Genomic DNA, 21,109 nt, shown 5'->3' on the forward strand with positions numbered 1-21,109 from the left:
ATGCAGGGCTCAATCCCAGGACCCTGGGATCGTGACCTGAGTCGAAGCCAGATGCTTAACCTCCTGAGGCACCCAGGCACCCCAAGACATTTTAATAGGAAGAAAAAGTTCTTAAAGAGTAAACAGAGACTTATTACAAATGTTTCCCATGTAACTGGGTTGTTCTCAAGTTGATATTTCTTATTTGTAATTATTGGTTCCTACTTCTCATTTTAAAAATTATAGTAAACTTGTTGCTTATCCCAAAGCTCAAAATGAACTTAGTCACTGGAGCAGAAAAATAAGCTAATAGAGAAACCATATGATAGAATCTCAGCTTTTTTTTTTCTTCCTGTATATTAGAAAGAAATCTTTCATTTTTTCCCCCAAATGTAAAGAATTTCCCATACTAGATAACTCTAGAGTGGCATTGTCTTCCTCTTTTGGAGGCTTTCATAAACTAAAATGATGGCATTTGCCTAATTTAATCCCTTAAATACCACAGCAGTATTTGCCATCCCGTTTAGAATTTCTCTTAATTCCAGCTTGACTTTTGAGGGTATAGAGGTCCAGCAACTGGTTTACCTTAGAAAATGAAAGAAAAAAACCAAGTTGTAATTGCTTGCCAGAAGGCCCATGAACAGTCATGAGACATCAAGTGGAAGATGTGAGTCTAGACATTTGGATCCTTTTGCACATGTCGTATTTCAGAAAAGCTGCTTGAGTGGTTTCTACATTAATAGCCCAATCTAGACATCCTCACTGAAAATCTAGCTAGCTGCAATTTGAGCTCTTTATGAAGGTAAATTACTTTTTCCCATTTTCTAGTTTTCTAGGGACTTGGAATATATAAAACTGTAAATTGAAAACATATTCTTAACTGAATTGATAAATGTCTGTCTGGAACTTTTAAAGATAAAATAATTTACATAGATTTATTTTCAGAGAAGTTTGTTTACTGACTTAAACTTCCTTATGATATACATTCTGCAAGATGAAAATTCTTCCTACAAAATGGAAGCAGTCTGTAAAATATTTAAAGGTTGACTTTTTTATTGATAAAGACCAGAATGAAGCAGGAAGAAATAAGTATTTGAAGTATATTTCTTTCTAAATTATTGCAAAATTATTAGTCTGCTTATAAAATGAAGACTTAAAAAATTTTAAGTGCATGTTAATTTAGTGGGCTGTGATCATTCCCCCCAATTTTTTTCTTTTTTTAAAAAAGACATTTATTTATTTTAGAGAGAGAGCAAGTGTGAGTTGGGGGAGGGGCAGAGGGAGAGACTCTTTCAAGCAGACTCCTCGCCGAGCATGATGCCCAATGTGGGGCTTGATCTCACGACCCATGAGATCATAATCTGAGCTGAAACCAAGAGTGATGCTTAACCAACTGAGTCATGCAGGTGCTCCCCCACCCACAATTTTTTTTTTTTATAGATCATTTGATAAAGTTCAGGAGTATTGTTGTTTCTAGTATTAATGTTAAAAATTTTTTCCAAAGAAAGCTAGAATTATGTAAATCTGATGCCTGGAAAAAGGCAGTTTTACAGTTGTTTGGAAATATATATTTCAGCATGGAAATATATTCCATTACAGCATTAGTGTCAATAATAAAGTAAATCTTAGAAGATAAACCTTTGTGGGGTGTTTGGCTGACTCAGTTAAGAAGAGCATGCGACTCTTTGTCTCAGGGTTGTGAGTTCAAGCCTCACGTTGGGTGTAGAGATTACTAAGAAAAAATAAATGAACTTAAAAACATACACCTTTGTGATTAACACTTACTGTTTAGATATATAAGTGTTAAGTTGGATTATTCAATAAGTCTATGTAACAGAGCCACACTGTACTGTCTTTCCTCCCCATTAATTCTACATTAGTCTTTTGGTAAAGAGAGGTAGTACTTAAGTGTGTTTCATTTAGAAATTGCTTTGTTGAGACATAACTTTAACATTCCTATATTAAAACTTTTAGAAAAGCAGGAGAAGCATTTAACGGCAAGTATAATTCAGCAAACATTTATTAACTAACTTATTTTGAAATATATTGTACAGACCCCGTGCATATACATTAAAGAAAAAGATATATGAGGTACAAGTCTATGAGAACAGATGGTTGGCTGACTGTGATGAGTTCAGGGCTGTACACATAGATACAGGAGACTCCGTGGAAAGAGAGCAGTTGAGGTAGTGATGAGAAGGGAGAGGGAGGAAGGATTTGGGGCAGACCTTGAAGATTACTAACATTTATCTAGGAGCTTGAACGTTCAAGGAGAGACATGGTTTTATTTATTAAGTATATTACTAAAATGAAAGTATTGGATATAGTATCTCTAGAAACTCACGTTTATTTCACAGATGTATAGTGGACATGTTTTAGTTTTCTGAGATGTAATGTATCTGATTTTGTATTTAAAACTTCCATGGAATGCCTAGGAAATTCTGGGTTGTTGTATCTCCCTTGACTGTTTCTTTAGGTATATCTGGGTACAATATGAACTAAAGTAATTTTTTTAAAAAAACATCTTGAAAGTCCAGCTCATTGATAAAAATATATCTGATTGGTTGTCACATACTTTTAAATTTGCTCTTGGGCAGTCTGAACTGTATTCCACAACAGTATCCTATTCTTTCAGCTCATGGACAAGAATTATATTGTAATGCTGAGATGCTCCACTGGATCAGTTGCATTTTACAGTTACTGAGTCAGAAACCTTTGATATTTATTGTTTTTTATAGATTTAATGCTTTTTGCTTTGAAACACACAGTTATCTCTGTGGTGGTATCTGTCTTCAAATGTCTTCTTTTCCGATTTTCTTTTAACATTTTTGGATTTATATGTGGTATTACATTTTTCCTTTAAACACTTAAAACCCTGCTTGTCTTTTTTAATGTGAATACCTTTTTACTTGTCTCATTTTGCGCCCCCCCCCCTTGTGTAAAATGCTGCCTCTGGTATTTAGTTCATATCCATTCATACTTATTTTCATTTATCTTTTCAAGTCTTCTGTTTTGCTATTTTTAACATTATATTTGCTTTAAATTAATTTCATAGTATAGCAAAGACATTTTATCTTTGGAGACATATATGTATGTATGTCTGTGTATCTTTGGAGAAAGGGGTGTGCATATGTATATATACACATATGTATCTCTAAAGAATAAAACATATACTTCAGTTCCATCAATAGAAGAACTGTGGAAAAAATCAAGTGGAAGGTTAAACAAGATCTGTTTTGAGAAATGTTTCCTATCTGTCCCTAAAATAGCCATTCCTCCAGTACATTAAAGGGAAGTTTAAAAGTGTAGGATTTAAATATTCAGGACAATGAAATGGCCTACCGATTATACAGAAACACTTTTATATTGGAAAACTCATTATGCCATGCCAAATGGCATAATTGTTAAAATATATAATGTCATTTTAATTTCATTTTAGTAAAATTTCCCAGATAGTAAGACTATTTTATAGCATTATTTATCTAATTCATCAAAGCTTTCCCTGGGGTAGTGATAATCCTACATGTAAAATTAGCTCCTGGTCTCCTGTTTGTTTCTGCTTTTACTTGCTGTTAATGTGTTTTATTATCTAACTTCATCTGATTGTTTGAAAGCAGAATGTGTGTTTTGATGATAAAAATTCTTAAAATCTACCTGAACTTGCTATATAAATGCCATTTCTCTATCAGTTCTTTCTCAATTCCTCAGAAACACTCTTTAAAAAAAAAAAAAAGGTAGACTTTTATTCTTTCCTTACTTATACTAACTCTTTGAGTATGTGTATGCAAAATTGGGATCTCTGACTCCGGTATTCTGACCTGTAAATGAATTCTTGCTTTTCTAAAATAATGTGACTATTATAATCATATATATTGATGTATTTGGGTTATATGCTTTTGAAAACACTTGCGAATACATAATCCTTGCTAACAGGGTCTTTGTGTATTTTCAAGATCTGCATTTTTTTATAAGACAAATTATGTCAATGTTAGTAATTTTTATTTTAACAGCATTGGGGACATCATAGATCACTATCGAAAAGAACAGATTGTTGAAGGGTATTATCTTAAGGAACCTGTACCAATGCAGGTCAGTGTTGTTTTTCTTTTTGCAGTAATAAGCATTTTATTTTGAAATGCATTTTTGGTGGTATGTTTTATGCACACATTCATGCATTTAAAATTGGATAAAATTTAAAACTGCCGTTATTCAGATTCTTTTAGAAAGTAAATTGTAAGAGAAACACTTAGTTTTTATTTATGTTGATTCTAGCCTTTGTGGCTTTTTGAGAATAGAAGCAGTGGTGGGACAGAAGCCATGTTATACTGGGTCAGGGAATGAGCTTGTTGGAGGCAAAAGTGGAGACAGCAAGAATATATCACAGCTGGGCTTACATAGGTGAGCTTGGTAAATAAAATAAAAATGAAATCTAAAAGAAGATATAGGGCTAAGAGGGGTTTAAACTTTTTCACTGTTTATTTGGCTATAGGTTTATGGTGAGAGAGTTTTGTGCGTGTCTGTATACTCTGCATAAAGCCACTAGTAGTGAGGAGAGTGACAGTGGTGGGTGAGATGGGGTAGTGGCAGTACCTGGTGTACAAGGTCCTAGGGAAGGCAAGAGTGGCTAAAATCCACAGTGTAAGAGGAGAGATTGGTCTTGAACAAGAGGGCCTGTTGAATATTAGCTGCTTAATGCATAGGGTATTGCTTAGTTTGTGTATTTCGTATACTTTCTGAAGAGTGGTGGGCAAAGTTTGTAGCAGAGGTTAGGCAACAGGTATTTCAAAAGAGTGATTAAGAATTTTCTGGGCGCCTGGGTGGCTCAGGTGGTTGGGCGTCTGCCTTCAACTCAGGTCATGATCTCAGGGTCCTGGGATCGAGTCCCGCATCGGGCTCCCTGCTCCTTGGGAGCCTGCTTGTCCCTCGGCCCCTCTCTCTCTCTCTCTCTCTCTGTGTCTCTCATGAATAAATAAATAAAATCTTTAAAAAAAAAAAAAAGAATTTTCTATGTGGAAAATGGAGGTATTGATACTCCAGGGACATAAAGAAGAGTTTTTGGGTGCCCATCCAAACTTCCACAGTGACTGGTTAAGTCTCTATTCCACAGATTTTCATCCTCCCTACAAGTTAGTTTCAGATGGTTGTACCTGCTATTCATTGCAGTTGCTGAGGTGGGGTATCATTATTCTGATGCTTAATATCAATTCAAGAATCGTCATCATCTTGTCACACTTAATATAGCTTCATTCCTCACACTTTTCTGGTGGAACATGTGGTCCACGAGAGCAGGGGTGTTGTGTTGTGTTCTCAGTGCCTAGAGTAGCATCAGTGTTACTGAATGAACGACCACTCTCCAGTAGGAAGCACCTACTTCACCCCCTCTGTGTTATCACTAATGTGTCTTAATCTCATTGTGCTTGTTGCTGTCTCCGTGCCCATCCCTTCCTCTAGTCCTGTCTAAGCACTGCTAGTGTAAGATCCATCTCAAGTTTCACTTTCTCCTTGACACCTTCCTGATAACTGTAGTCAGCCCTGATGTCCTGCTTTTGTTGGCAGTTCTGGCAGACACTGTTCACTATTCTACCCCATAGTAAAACGAACTTTTTTTTTTTAAAGATTTTATTTATTAAATTTGACGGGGGTTGGGGGGAGAACACAAGCCGGGGGAGTGGCAGCCAGAGGGAGAGGGAGAAACAGACTCCCTGTTGAGCAGGGAGCCCGATATGAGGCTCGATCCCAGGACCCCGAGATCATGACCTGAGCCGAAGGCAGACGCTTAACGACTGAGCCACCCAGGTGCCCTCCCTCCCTTTTTTTTTCTTTTAATCACATAGTTTGGTACATGTTTTTTAGAAGCACTGCTCAGGGTCTTTTTATTAGGGGCCAGAGGTGCCTTTACCTCCAGATTCTGCCACTGTGTTCCACCACTATATCCTGAATTCTAATTCACATTGACTAGTAGAGTTAATGATGGTTTTGTTTCAGAAGTCTACAGATTTTATTTGTCTACAAGTTAAGCCATACATCTTGAAATTGTGCTTAGAATTTTTTAAATTTTTTTAGAAAAATTTACTTTTTAGAATAAAAACTCTTTAGCACAATAACTATTATTTTACATTAAAACTTTCGTACTTAAGTTATAAGGTTGTTTTAAGAATTACTTCAAATATATAATCTGCCGCACTCCCATATTGCGGTCTCATAATTCAACAAACCCCAAATTGTTGTCATTTGCAAAAGTGCCAGTTAATGCTTTGAATACTTCAGAAATAACTGATGCCAATTACAAAGCAATTTGATTACTCCATAAAAACCATTAAATGCTATTTGATGTCTGTTAATTAGGACCTGGAGTAAAAAAGTAGGTTATTGTAGAAGTTTGGGAATCATAATACTTACCTATCCTTCCCAGCAGGATTCTATTACAGAACAGAAAGTGTAATAATAACCTTTTATTAATGGAAAAACTGATTAGCTCACTCCCCCTGAGGTGCATACCCCCATTCAGAGTAAGATGCTGGAATGGAAAGAGCAGTCCTAGGTAGCTCTGCTTACTTTGTGGAGCTAACACTTCTGGAGACAGACGTTAGAAGAGAAGGAGCCTTTTGAAACAATGCAGCCCATAATAAAATAGGCAACACTTTTTAAGCACTGTGTTTTAGACACAGTTCTTACTAGTTTATTTAATTTTCCACAACTTGATGAGGTCGCTGCTATACGATAGGGAAATTGAGATTGGAGAGGGTAATGACTTAGAGCATTGAGTCATCCTTGACTCTTCTTTCTCTCCTATGCTTTGTATCCATACTGTCAGGAACATCATGCTGACTGCCTTCCAAATAAATGTACCACATGACCACTGTTAGACTCTGACTTTGGTCTCCCTGTTTCCACCTTTGCCCCTTAACACTGCACAACAGTCAGAGGGATCCGTTTAAAATGTGAGTCAGATCATTTCACTCCTCTCTTTAATACTTGCACCTGTTCTACATTTCCTTCAGAGTGAAAGCCAAAGTCCTTACAATGGCCTTTCAGACCATAGATCTCATCTCTTTGGTCTTCTGAACTCCTCTCTTTCTACCATCCTTCTCTCTCACTTGTCTCCACTCATACTGGCTTCTGTGCTGTTTTTTAAAATATGCCAGTCTCTATCCTACTTTAGGATCTTTGCTTTAGCTATTGACTCTGCCCCAAATGGTTTTTTTCTTAAATAGCCACATGTCCCATTATCTTCTTTTGCTCAAAAATTAGCTTCACAATGAGATTGACCCATACACCTCATTTAATACTGCTACTTGCTCTACCCTGTAAAGCACTTACCATTTCTTAACATATAGTAATATTTTTGTATTATGTTTATTATCCTTCCCTCATTAGAATGTAAGTTCTTTGAGGATAAGGATCTTGGATTTGTTCACTGATGTATCTCAAGAACTAGAACAGACCCTGGCACTCAACGAACATTTATTGAATTAAATGTACCAGGAACATTTAAGACTTCTCCAGAACTGTGTAGAGAGTAGGCCCTAAAGCCTTCCCTTTGTCATCCAGTGATTACTGGAGTTTGGAAAGTTAAGTTCCATCCTTGGCCATAGTGTCTTCTAATATGTTGGAATCCTTTGGAAGTTGTAGATAAGTCTATCAGCCCCTACCCTAATATAATTTAGAAAAGAGTTATGGAGATCATCCTGAAATTAGATACTTAAATCCAAATATTAGTGTAGTTATGTCTTAAAGTACAAACTACAAATATGCCCCATTCTGTAGCCAATACTAAATATTATCATTATTATTATTATTTTTAAAGATTTTATTTATTTGAGAGCGAGAGAGAGTGAGAGAGAGCATGAGCTGGGGGAAGGCAGATGGAAAGGGAGAGGCAGACTCCCTGCTGAGCAGGGAGCCCAATGCGGGGCTCCATCCCAGGACCCTGGGATTATGACCTGAGCTGAAGGCAGACGTTTAACTGACCGAGCTACCCAGGTGCCCCTAAATATTATCATTTTTGAAATAAAAGACTGATAAGTACAAATCTATATAACCAGGAGAGTAGTCATCGCTATTTATCATCTGGGTCCAGTGTATCCTTTTAAATTTTTTATTTTTAAGTCATTTTATGAATAATTCTTAGAAGTAGGAATAAAGGTATAGTCCAAAAAAGGTTATTAGAAGATGTAATAAGAATTTAAACATAGCAAACTGAAATGTTTTTCCATATTTCCTTGGTTATAAAGGCTTGAAATAAGCAGTTAATCCACTGTCATGCATGGACCTGGAACATAATCCATTTTGTAAATCCTAATTCCAGATTTCAGATACATCTCTAATTAATTCTTGCTGCATAATTACTCTGGTTATTCTTCCCACACTTTCACTGTCAGAATCCAGTACTGATTCCAGATGTAAATATCTCTCTACTGGGTTTTAGTTTATGATTCTTGCTTTTAGTTCATGTACTTGAATTATCAAGTGGAATAATTTTGAAAACTTGGACGCTTATAATTTTGTTGGGAGAGTACAGTCTTCTTTGCTCCATAAGGGTAAAATATTTTTCTGTTTAGATTTTTAAACATCAGTTACAGTGATAAATATGGTGAATTTTAAAATTTCTACATTATGTTTCCTTCTACAACCTTTGGATACAAAGTACCTTTTGTCCACTTACAAATCATATTAAGTAAATCTTGGGTGCACAAACATAAAAATTTAAAGAACCCTTATTTCTTTTTAGCAGAACAGAAACAGTCCAGATTCTTGTCGCAAAATACTGCGTGATTGCATCCTTGCTATTAAATGACTGACTAGATAGAAACACCATACGTATTCCCTCCCCTCCACTGCCTAGAAATCCACGTTTACTTAGTGTTTCTTGAGTTTTCGAAAGTTTAAGGATACTGTCATCTGAAGAATTGTAGTCTGAGATTTTTACTTATCAAAAATCATTTTTATCATCACAGAGGATCACAAAGTGCTGCCTCTTTGCATTCATCTTTTGATTCTTTTAATATTTGTCAAACGTCTTCCTATGTCAATTTTTTTCTCTTTGCCATTAGCAGAAAATCAAGAGTTCTGGGCTGTGTTCAATGAAAGCTAGTAAAAAGATAACATAGATGGGCTTTTATACTTTTTTGAAAGATGCTGCAATAGTTGGCAACACAGTTAAAAAAAAAGGGTGATGCAATAGAGATAGTTTATTTCACTCTTGCATCATCCTGTAAGCTAACGGTTGACAAACTTCTGTAAAGGCCCCAATAATAAATACTGTAGGTTTTGCAGGCCTTCAGTCTCTGTCTCAGCTGCTGAACTCTGCCTCTGTAGTGAGAAGGCAACCACAGACAAAACAGAAAGGAATGAGTGTGGGTGTGTTTTGATAAAACTTTATGTCCAACACCAGGCAGTGGGCGGGATTTGGCGCCTGTGCATGGTTTGCCAACCCCTGCTCTTTAGCATACTTGAGAAGTAATTGTTGAATAATGATGAAATGATTCCTAGGATGATGAAATGGCAGAATGTTTCAAGAGAGAGGAAAAATACGATTTATGAAAATCTCGTATCTGAGATTTATAAAAGGATCAGATGAACCCATGAGGTCTCTGAGAAAACAGTCACAAAATATTCATCCTAGTAAATAGAACTGCTCAAAAGAGAAACTAAAACTGAAATTGAAACCTGTAGATCCCAATGCTAATACCAACGACTGATTTATTTTGGAAAGATCATTATAAAGACACTCTTCTCTTTATATTCTTCCTGACATCAGAATTCTTTTTGTTACTTGGGAGGATTTAGCAGTTAAGACACATGCATCCATTCCTAAAAGTCAGAGTTATGTAAAACCATGCAATAAAAATCACAACGTTATGGGAAGGGGTACAACACTCAAGAACCTCATCAGTAACACGTAAAGATAAGAACCTAATAAAATGACGCATAGTTTTTATATGTGCTAAATGGTTAAGAAATATTTAACTACTACAATAAATATGGCACTTTACCTTAAAAAAGACCTGAAGTTTACTTGTCAAAGAGGCTGTCAGGGTTGTGATTATTGTAAAGTGGTAGAAGGATTATTTGAAATCAGATGGTGTTCTAACACCAGGTGTGGATGGATGGGTGAGGCATATAACGCTTGAATTGAGAGGGTTGTCAGGTATTGGAGGTGTGTTTTGTATATTCCCATGCATCTCCTCTGTCAGCTGGGTGCAGTTTTCTGCATTCACCTCGTGCTTCTCACAGACATAACTCTGCATAAGCAAACAGGAATTGGTTTTATGCTGAAATTGGTTCCCAATTTATCAGTTCTGTTGGGACAAATTCATGTTGTCAGTGTTATTTGCTATAACAACAAGGCAACGTAACAAAACTGTATTTTTGAGACTTTCTTTGGAAAGCAGAGGATCTCTTAATATATGTTACATTATTTAGAATTTAGCCTTAAAAACATTATTTAAATGTTCTAGACACACACACAACCTGGCTATTAATTAGTAATTTAGTAGATTTTATTCAATTTCCATCAAGAATTCATGACGTAATTTTAATATTTTTAAAAATTCAGGATCAAGAACAAGTACTCAATGATACAGTGGATGGCAAGGAAATCTATAATACAATTCGTCGAAAAACAAAGGATGCCTTTTATAAAAATATTGTTAAAAAAGGTTATCTTCTAAAAAAGGGTAAGTATTAACTTTAAAGATTCAATTTCAGTATTTTCCGTTAATATTTAGTAGAAACATTGTAAATATCGGGCACAAATCGTCCCATTGATGTGTTTAATAAGTTGTTTGGTATGAATTATTAATAATTGACCCTTGTTTAAAGCTTTTATATTTAAGCATCCTTCAAAATCTAGTCTAGGATAAAGAAGATGTAATATATATATATATATATATATACACACACACACACACACACAATGGAATAATACTCAGCCATCAAAAAATTGAAATCTTGCCATTTGCAACGACGTGGTTGGAACCTAGAGGGTATTATGCCAAGCGAAATTAACTCAATTAGAGAAAAATAATTATCATATGATCTCACTCATATGTGGAATTTAAGAAACAAAACAGGATCATAGGGGAAGGGAGGGAAAAATAAAACAAGATGAAATCAGAGAGGGAGACAAACCATAAGAGACTGTTAATCATAGAAAACAAACAGGGTTGCTGGAGGGGAGGGAGGTGGGGGGATGGAGTAACTGGGAGATGGACATTGAGGAGGTCACGTGATGTAATGAGCACTGGGTATTATGTAAGACTGATGAGTCAATGACCTCTGCCTCTGAAACTAATAATATATGTTAATGAATTGAGTTTAAATAAAAAAAAAAATCTAGAGTCTAGGTATATTAAGTCCACATTTTCAAGCAGAGTTTCATGAAACAAGCTTACGTATTTCCAAGTATGTCTTTCATTCTTGAGATCAGTTCCAGTGCAGGGTATTTGGTTCTTTGCCCCCTCTCTACCTCATACTTCATTATTATTTTTCTTTTTAAAGAGAGACTTCTAATGACACTTGTCACATTCATTGTTTTGATATTTCTGTTTTATAGATTTGCCTCAATTTAACATTAAGAAATGTTAGGGGGCTGGTTGTTAGGGTGTGGGGTGGAAGAGTAGTTTCTTGTGATTAAAAAAGAATTACTCCTAAGCAAGAATTTTAAAGATTTTATCTTTGTGAAACTTTAAAAGATATAGTTAATGGTACCGTTGTCATTTACTTTGTGATTCATTAAAACAAGCAGTATAACAAAAGGTGTTTTTCTACAGATAAATTTAATAGGCATTTTCTCATTTTGTAAGGATTGGTATGTTACTGAAGCTTTGGAATAAAAATGGAATATGATTTTTGTTTTCAGCAACAATAATTTTTATGATTTTAATATATATATATGACTTCATAGTTTATTATTTGGCTAAGGGAAAGCACTTTTTTTTTTTTTTTAACAGGCAAAGGAAAACGGTGGAAAAACTTATATTTTATCTTAGAGGGCAGTGATGCCCAACTTATTTATTTTGAAAGTGAAAAACGAGCTACGAAACCAAAAGGATTAATAGATCTCAGTGTATGTTCTGTCTATGTTGTTCATGATAGTCTCTTTGGCAGGTAAGAAATTGGTTTCCTATTTCTTTTTGGAATTGTTTTAATAATAAAATAGTATGGATATGTTCAGATCATTTTTCAAAGCATAGCCAATGGATTTTGAGAGTCCTAAAATAATCTGAAAATGTCAGATTTACTTTCTAGGGTAATTTGTTTTCCTTATTTATTTTTGACTGGTGCATGAAATTCCACTTTTATATTATATAGAAATCTTTGGAATGACATTTCCTGTAGTAAAACATGACCTGTATATAGCTTGTTTCCTCCCTCCCTTACCACCAGTCTTTTGAGTGACTGACTTTGAGTCTTGTCCTCTTTCCCATTTTATCACATTCTCTCTTAACTCATTGCATCTGATAGTACTGAGTACACTCAGTTGTATTACTAACTTGATAGGCAGGTTCCTAAAAAAAATTTGACAGTAAGAATCCTAATATAAAAATAATTGCTTCAGTAGGGAAAAGGGGAGTATTTCAGATTTGGAGTCGAAACATTTTTTCTTACATTAATTTCAAAGTTTTTAAAAAAATAAATATAAATGTATAAGCTAAAGGTGAATCCTGATCATCACAAGGCACATCCAACTCTTGATTACTTTTGATTTTTTGATCAGGAACAATGGCCTTTTCTTTACCTTTTACCATCAGTATTATTAATAATCCATTCTAGAGTCTTTATAGATAAACTTACCATTTTTATTACATATTGGTATTAATAAAACACAAGGCAATTAAAAACAAATGTTTTACAACTGTTTTTCTGCTGCAGGATGGCATTTCTACTAAGCAAGTCTAGCTTTATCCTGTTTAAGTTCAGGAATCTTCAACACAAATAGCTGTAGAACATACAAAACCTTGTCATTTCTTTTCTCCAGACTGTGTTTAGGACATCACATTGGTGTTATTTGTAATTTTAATAGTCAGTTTTTTTAAATGGTCAAGGTTTGAGAAATGCTGAATTGAACACATAGTTTATCCTTAAAGTAGGGCTTTTTGAAATCTCTGCTAGTGTTTATATTCTGAATCACTAAGAGGGAATTATAATATGAAGTATTTCATGAATCCTTTGACCTTGATAACCACCCCCCCCCCTTTTTTCCAAACACTTCCTAATATCTCATAAAAAGAGCTTTTCCAAAAAACAAGCAAAAATTTTTTGGGTAAGATAGGATTTCCTAAATTTTGTTTTTCCTTCCTTAACAATCTGAGAATCTTGACCTTCGGGTGTGGTTAGATCAGGCCTCTGGCTGCTTTTCTTTTCATCTTTCTGCTCTGCCTGCCTTTGTGTGTACTCAATTATTCCTCACAAAACAGCTTCCTTCATGGTAGCAAAGTGGCATAAGTAGCCAGGGAAGGAAAAACTAAGCATTCCCTCCAGTAGTGATTGAAAATCCTGAGAAAGCACTATTGAGCCACCTGTCAATCAGTGTGTAGTCCTGGCTTCCCTGAAGTAGCAAAGGAGTGGGATTACCTTCATAAATGGAGGCCATTGGGTGCCCAAGCCCTGTTGCTGAAGGTGATACCACCGAAATAGTGAGGCTGCTTTGTATTCTCTGTGGGAGAGGGAAATGGATGTTGGGGAGACAACCACACTATTCACCACCAAACATGGTTTATTTGTGCTTTGAATAGCTGCAAGGGGGGAGAGATTTGGGGGGAGAGATTTTGGGGACAAGCTTATTGGCATAAGTAATATGAAATAGGTGGTTCTTAAGCTGAGTCTTGGAAGATGGGTATAAATTCATTTAGATAATTAGATCAGAGCTTTCCCAGCCCATGTGCCATGAATAGGTTATGGGTGTCCCTTGAGATATTGGTGGTTATAAAAATGTTACTGTAATAAAAATATTAAATGTTTTAAATTTCAACATTTCGTTATTGTAAAATATATAAGGGAGGTCTTCAAAAAATGTAACTTCAGATTTTTTCTAGATATTTAGATTTTTTTTCATTTTACTTCTTTGATTGGCTTTAATGTATAGATAGTTATTTTCCCACCATCAAGGGCAATTTGGTGATTAAAGCTGGAAAGTCATTAAAGTCACAAGATAAAAACGGTAGCCTTAATTTAAAAATTCAACCTATTAATTAGGCCACTTAAGAAATGTATTGGGAGGGGCGCCTGAGTGGCTCAATTGGTTAAGCGACTGCCTTCGGCTCAGGTCATGATCCTGGAGTCCTGGGATCGAGTCCCACATCGGGCTTCCTGCTCAGCAGGGAGACTGCTTCTCCCTCTGACCCTCTGACCCTCCTCCCTCTCATGCTCTCTGTCTCTCATTCTCTCTCTCTCAAATAAAATCTTAAAAAAAAAAAAAAAGAAGTGTATGGGATAACTAAATCCAGTAAATCATCTCTTCGTCAGCCTAAATATTTTGCATATAAGTTGAGTAAATCAGTGGGGCCAGGCATATTGTGTTGCACCATACCACTAAACAACTGTAAGTTTTAAATAAAAGTCCCTCTGCCCCTGTAGGTTCCCCTCCCAGTCCCCTCCTTTCCATAGATCTGTTCCTACAGTATCAGATTATACTTGGGAAGCTTGTTAGGAGATCTTGGAATTAATAGCTAAATCTAAAGCCAAAATGCTTCACACGGAGTTGGAGAATTTGCTTGTTGAGTCAGTCTACATGGAAATTGCCAATTGTATGTTTGAAGCCAAAGAAATAGAAGAGATACTATTTTCAAGTAGTATTAGATTGTGTTCAGATAGTATTATCAGTAAATGCATTGGTGAATCAAATGATAGACTGTATACAGATCCAGAGATTACATTTTTCACTGTACACTGATGAATCTACAAACATTAGAGAAATACTTGGAAGTAAATTGTTGGTCATTCAAGGAAGTACCAAAAGAAGTTATTAAAGATAAAGTATTCAAAACAGTAAATGAATGCTTTGAAACAAAGAAGATACTGTAGAAATAGTATTTAAGTTTATGATCAATGATGACGCTTCATGATAGGAACATTTAAAGGTTTTACATCAAAAATTCATTCTGGAAAATAAGCAATACAGAGAGACTCTTACATGTAAAAGTCTGTTTGTAGACCACAATTCCACATGAAATATTATAAAATGGAGTCTAATAAAATGCAAGCTGCTTCAGTTGCACATGTTTTCAGTTTTATGGGAGGAAATGTACTGTTTGATACCAGAGTCTGTAAGCTGTCCAAAAGAAGAGTTTTGCTGAAGTTTATGATCTACAAGAAAAAAAACTTCTTGGCAAATGATTTGCACTTCACAGATTAGTTGAAGAATGGGTAAACTTCCTCAGAATTAGAAGTACAACACAAAAATATATTAATATGCCCTGATAGCTTATAGATTCAAAGCATAAATTCAACTTTGGAAAAATGAGGTTAAAAATGATTCCGTAGTGGGGCGCCTGGGTGGCTCAGTTGGTTAAGCGACTGCCTTCGGCTCAGGTCATGATCCTGGAGTCCCAGGATCGAGTCCCGCATCGGGCTCCCTGCTCAGCAGGGAGTCTGCTTCTCCCTCTCCCACTCCCCGTTTGTGTTCCCTCTCTCGCTGTGTCTTTCTCTGTCAAATAAATAAATAAAATCTTAAAAAAAAAAAAAAAAGATTCCGTAGTGATATGTAAAATTTGAATAACAAGAATCTTAAAAGAGTTATTAAGACTAATAAAAGTACATCTGTGTAAATTTGGGTGGGGGGGGAAGCTGTAACATTATTTTTGACATACTTTCTATGAACAGGCACTAGTGGACCGAAAAACCAGTTTACAGTATCAAAATATCAAAAAGAAAGGTCAATGTTACACTTGCCAATTAAAGAAAATGACTGCTAGAGTTAAAGATCAGGTCTTTTAATGCAGTTTAAAGAGACTGAATTATTCCTGTATGGTTAAGATCAAGAAAGGAGTTTCAGGAAGCAGAAAAGCAGTAAATATACATTTACCATTTGCTACAGGATCACAGCTTGCTTCTTGTGCAGAGTTTCTTGTTGAAGGTGGCTTTTAAGAATCTGATATTGTATTTAATGATACCAAGTCTAAACCTGGTATGAAAAAGTTATGTTCATGGGAACTAAGGTACAAGTCTTTTATTTTAAAGAACTGCGTTTTTTCCAAAGTATGACAGTTTACCATCATCAACTATATTTTTGAGGGCCTTACTATGCAAGAGTTGGGAAGTACCAAGAAAGAGCAGATCCCAAGAAAAACACAGTCAGCAAAGTATATTTCTAGGAAATGAACAGACCCGTCTATCAGATGGTAGGACTAATGAAAAATAGGTTGACATCAAATTATATATCATAGAATGCAAATATCATAGTATGAGAGGGGAAATTGTGGTGAATGCAGTTATCTTTTTCTTTGAAATATATGACTGGCGCTGAACATTTCTTGCTTTGTGTATGCATAGAACCCAATACACTGACCTACCTGCATTTGAATGAAATGTAATGTGAAAGTTAACAACAGCTCCTTGCAACAGAGGTGAATGGCGTGCTTGCTCTCTGGCATGGTGCAGCAACGTTTGGATAGCATTGCTCATTTGCCTGTTTTCCTGAATGGCTTTAGCTGCACAGCTATGCAATTTTTCCAGATTATTTTCAGTATTAAGAGGTCGCTCTAATTTCTTTCTTTCTTTATATTAAACTTCTAACTTTTAATAATGCTTTACTTTAAATATAATCATTTCAGAAGCACAAGTTGAAAGACATTTCAGTGATAGAGTACCATAGTGAATATTTATGTAGGAATGTTTGTACCTTTTCATAGGCTGAATCTTTCATTGTGGCAGTATTTATTTTCATTTAGGAACAGTGTTTTTGCTGGATATTAAATTTTAGGTTGACAGTTACTTTCTTTCGGTGTTTCAGAGATTTATTTATTTATATATATATTTATTTATGAGGGAGAGCAAGAGACTAAGGGAATGAGTAGGGGGAGGGGCAGAGGGAGAAGCAGACTCCCTGTGAAGCAGGGAGCCCGATGCGAGGCTCGATCCCAGGGCCCTGGGATCATGACCTGAGCCAAAGGCAGATGCTTAACTGACTGAGCCACCCAAGCGCCCTTCTTTCAGCATTTTAAAGAATGTTTTCTGCTTTCCATCTTTTTCTTTTGTTTCTGATTATTTCTCTTTTAAAGATAATATTTTTTTCTCTTTGAGGTGTACAGTATTTCATCTTTCTCTGGTTGCTTTGAGATTTTTCTTTAGATGTTTAGCAGTTAAACAAAAATGTGCCTACTATAAATTTTCTTTAAAAAACTTTATCCTAATATTTGCAGAGCTTCTTCAGTTTTAAATTTTTTTTATTCTTATGTTAATCCCCATACATTACATCATTAGTTTTAGATGTAGTGTTCCATGATTCATTGTTTATGCATAACACCCAGTGCTCCATGCAGAATGCGCCCTCAATACCCATCACCAGGCTAACCCATCCTCCCACCCCCCTCCCCTCTAGAACCCTCAGGTTGTTTTTCAGAGTCCATCGTCTCTCATGGTTTGTCTACCCCTCCGATTTCCCCCCCTTCATTCTTCCCCTCCTGCTACCTTCTCAGAGCTTCTTCAGTTTGATGCCTGATGTCTTTTGTGAGTTTTAGAAAAGTCTTGGTTACTATCTCTTTAAACAGTTCTTCTGCCACATTTTCTTTCATCTTCTATGATTCATGTTACATGTTATATCTTTTTTAAAGATTTATTTAGAGAGAGAGAGAGGGTAGGGACAGAAGGAGAGGGAGAGAGAGAGAATCTCAAGCAGATTCCCCACTGAGAGCAGAGCATGACACAGGGCTTGATATAACCTGAGCCGAAATCAAGAGTTGGATGCTTCACCAACTGAGCTACCCAGGCATCCCAGCATGTTGTATCTTTTACTAGGTCCTATGTGTCTATTATATAGTTTTCTATGTTTTCCATAATTTTTTTCTTCATGTGCCCTAGGCTGGATATTCTGATTTGTCTTCCAGTTCACTAATACACTCTTCTGCAGTTAAATGCATTTCTTGAGGTCTTAATTTTATTAATTACATTTTTCAATTTAGAGTTTCCATTTGATTCTTTTATAGATGTAATTAGCTGGCAAAATTCTCTATTTTGTTACCTATTTTCTTAAACCTTTTAATTAGTTATTTGAAAGTTGTATCTAACAATATCTGGATTATATGTAGGTCTTTCCCCTTCATCTGTTTTCTTAGATTGGCTTTTCAGTCGTTTGATCATGATTCCTGTGATATCTACTTATGTTTGACTGAATGGTGGACATTGTATATGAAAAACTGTAGAAGCTATGGATAATGTTATTGCCTCCAGAAAGGACTGTTCTTCTGCCAGATAAGTCCCCTCAGGGATCAAATGGAGGTATTGGTGAAGGCTGTTCTATTTTCTGGTTTGCCCTTATTTTGAAGGCATGGGTAGGGTTTTCAGATGAAAGTCTTCTCTTTTAAAGGCCTTAAAGTCATTTGTCTCTCCTAGCAGTATGAAACTGCTGAATGTGGTTAGTTTCTGGGCCTCTTAGATGCTGCTTCCTTCTGCTAGGCTTCTCAGCTTCTTGCCCTGTGCAGTTTAGGAATTGGCAAATGCATTTGAAAGGAAAAGCTGTGGAGAATTTCAGGCTCTCCTCACTATGATCTTGGCCTCTCAAGTCTTAGTTGCTCTGGTTGTTCACCCGTGATTTTGAACAGTTGTTTTTTGTTTTATTTATATTTCATGGAGCCAGGAAGGCCAGTCTGATTCAATCCACTTTCAGAAGCTGAAATTTCCAATTTGTACTTGTATTATTTTATAGCATTCTCAAAGCATGATAGGATGGTTTTTAAATAAATATTAAGCTTGTACTCTGGGTATTTTGCTGTAGCCTCCTAACACTGAAGTAAAAGATCTAATCTGATTAATGCAAGAAATAGGAAAAACATTTATTGAGTTTTGAGTTTCAAAAACATGAAGGTCTTTCTTTCTTTCTTTCTTTCTTTCTTTCTTTCTTTCTTTCTTTTTCTTTCTTTCTTTCTTTCTTTCTTTCATTCATTCATTAAAGATTTTATTTATTTGAGAGAGAGAGAGCACAAGCAGGATGAAGGGCAGAGGGGGAAGCAGACTCCCTGCTGAGCTGGGAGCCCCATGTGGGACTCGATCCTGGGACTCTGGGATCATGACCTGAGCCGAAGGCAGACGCTCAACTAGCTGAGCCACCCAGGTGCCCCAGCCCTTATTTATTTATTTTTTATTATGTTCAGTTAGCCAGCATCATTAGTTTTTGATGTAGTGTTCAACAATTCATTAGTTGCGCATAACACCCAGTGCTCATCACAACACGTGCACCCCTTAACACCCATTACCCGGTTACCCCATCTTCTCACCCCCCTCCCTTCTGAAACCCTCAGGTTGTTTTCTGGAGTCCAGAGTCTCTCATGGTTCGTCTCCCTCTCTGATTTCTTCCCCTTCAGTTTTCCCTCCCTTTTCCCTATGGTCCTCTGTGCTACTCCTTATGTTCTATGTATGGGTGAAATCATATGATAATTGTCTTTCTCTGCTTGACGTATTTCACTTAGCATAATCCCCCCCATTTTCATCCATTATCAATGCAAATGGTGGGTATTCATCCTTTCTGATGACTGAGTAATTTAATTCCATTGTATGTATGTACCACATCTTCTTTATCCATTCATCTGTTGAAGGGTATCTCGGCTCCTTCCACAGTTTGGCTATTGTGGACATTGCTGCTAACATTGGGGTGGCCCTTATTAAACATTTTATAATCATTTTCAAGTCTGGTTGGAAATACAACACATCTTCGAAAAAAGGTGTAAACTACTAATGTACTTCCATGTCAAATGAATTCTAGTATGGTGCATACTATTGGAGGACAAGAACGAATATGTACTGTATATCACTGTTGGGTTATTTAATCATCAGAACAGGCATATGTGTGAGCAGATGATGTTTCCATTTTAAAAGATGAGGAAAAATGGTCAGTTGTAAAAAAAATTTAAAAAATTGAAAATAGATAAAAATAGATTTTAAAAAATCACCCACAGTCTACCTGTGAGAGATAACCACTAAGAACATTTTTGGTCTAAGAACCTGTCTAGTCTTTTTCTAGCACTTATAAATGTATAATATATATTATTATGAAGTAATGAGTTTAGTAACATTTTGCTTTAAAAAGTGTTTAGATTAGCTATATTTAGTTCCAGCTTAAAACATTTTTAAACTTTGAAGGATTGATAAAATTCCAGGGGTGCTGACAAAAAGTTTTTTAGAATATATGCAGCTGATGTTTTCTTTTCAGTAATGATCTGGACAATGGAGTATTGGTTCTCTAAATTGAGAATTAATGTCAATTGATATACATTATATAATTATATGTTGTGATTTTTTTTTAAGTTGGTGTGTTTTAGTGCTTTTTGTTAAGCTTCCTAATAACTTTTCTGTTTATATTTTAAAGGCCAAACTGTTTTCAGATAGTGGTTCAGCACTTTAGTGAAGAACATTACATTTTTTACTTTGCAGGAGAAACTCCAGAACAAGCAGAGGTAAGTTAATTGTTTTCTCAACTATTGCAAACCTTTATTTAGCTCGTTTTCTTTTTAACTAAGAAACTGTTGCATATATGATAAAGTAATAAAAAGGAAGAGTGAAATCTAATCATCTTTTTATTTCAAGGAATGAGAACCCTGGTGTGTAAAATTTTTTTTGAAACAAATGCAGGAAAAAAGTCAGTGAAGGGCTATTAGGAATGAAAACTCCATTTTAAACTGACCTTTAAATACTGTATGATGTTGAGTCCAACTGAGAATGCTCATTTAAAATCCTCTCTGCAGAAGGGTTATAGAGATTCTCAGTACAATTGAAAGGTAAGCCAGTTAGTTTTGCTAACAAGCATTGTTACTCTTTACTGGTTGAGCTTCATGTCTAAAAATAGAAGTTCAGTCATCAAAAATAAAAGTATTTTAGGAATTTTCTATTTTTCTCTAAGTCTTCATGTGATATCTACTTTCAGCACTAGGCATTGATCCATGTGCAATGCCCTTCTTAAAACTTTTATTAAATTTTA

At 35.6% G+C, this 21,109-nt stretch overlaps 1 protein-coding gene across 1 annotated transcript in view; it reads left to right on the forward strand.

The window, feature by feature from the left end:
* Positions 1–21,109, forward strand: part of RASA1 (RAS p21 protein activator 1) — a 107,590-nt gene that overhangs the window by 66,368 nt on the left and 20,113 nt on the right. The window contains exons 9-12 of the mRNA XM_035014795.1: positions 3,990–4,068; positions 10,538–10,658; positions 11,934–12,090; positions 20,501–20,588. Of these exons, the coding sequence (XP_034870686.1) occupies positions 3,990–4,068; positions 10,538–10,658; positions 11,934–12,090; positions 20,501–20,588 (445 nt within the window). The remainder of the gene's footprint in view (positions 1–3,989; positions 4,069–10,537; positions 10,659–11,933; positions 12,091–20,500; positions 20,589–21,109) is intronic.

The sequence above is a fragment of the Mirounga leonina genome, unplaced genomic scaffold, assembly GCF_011800145.1.
Source record: "Mirounga leonina isolate KUSES-001 unplaced genomic scaffold, KU_Mleo_1.0 Mir_168, whole genome shotgun sequence".
NCBI classification, from domain to species: Eukaryota; Metazoa; Chordata; class Mammalia; order Carnivora; family Phocidae; genus Mirounga; species Mirounga leonina.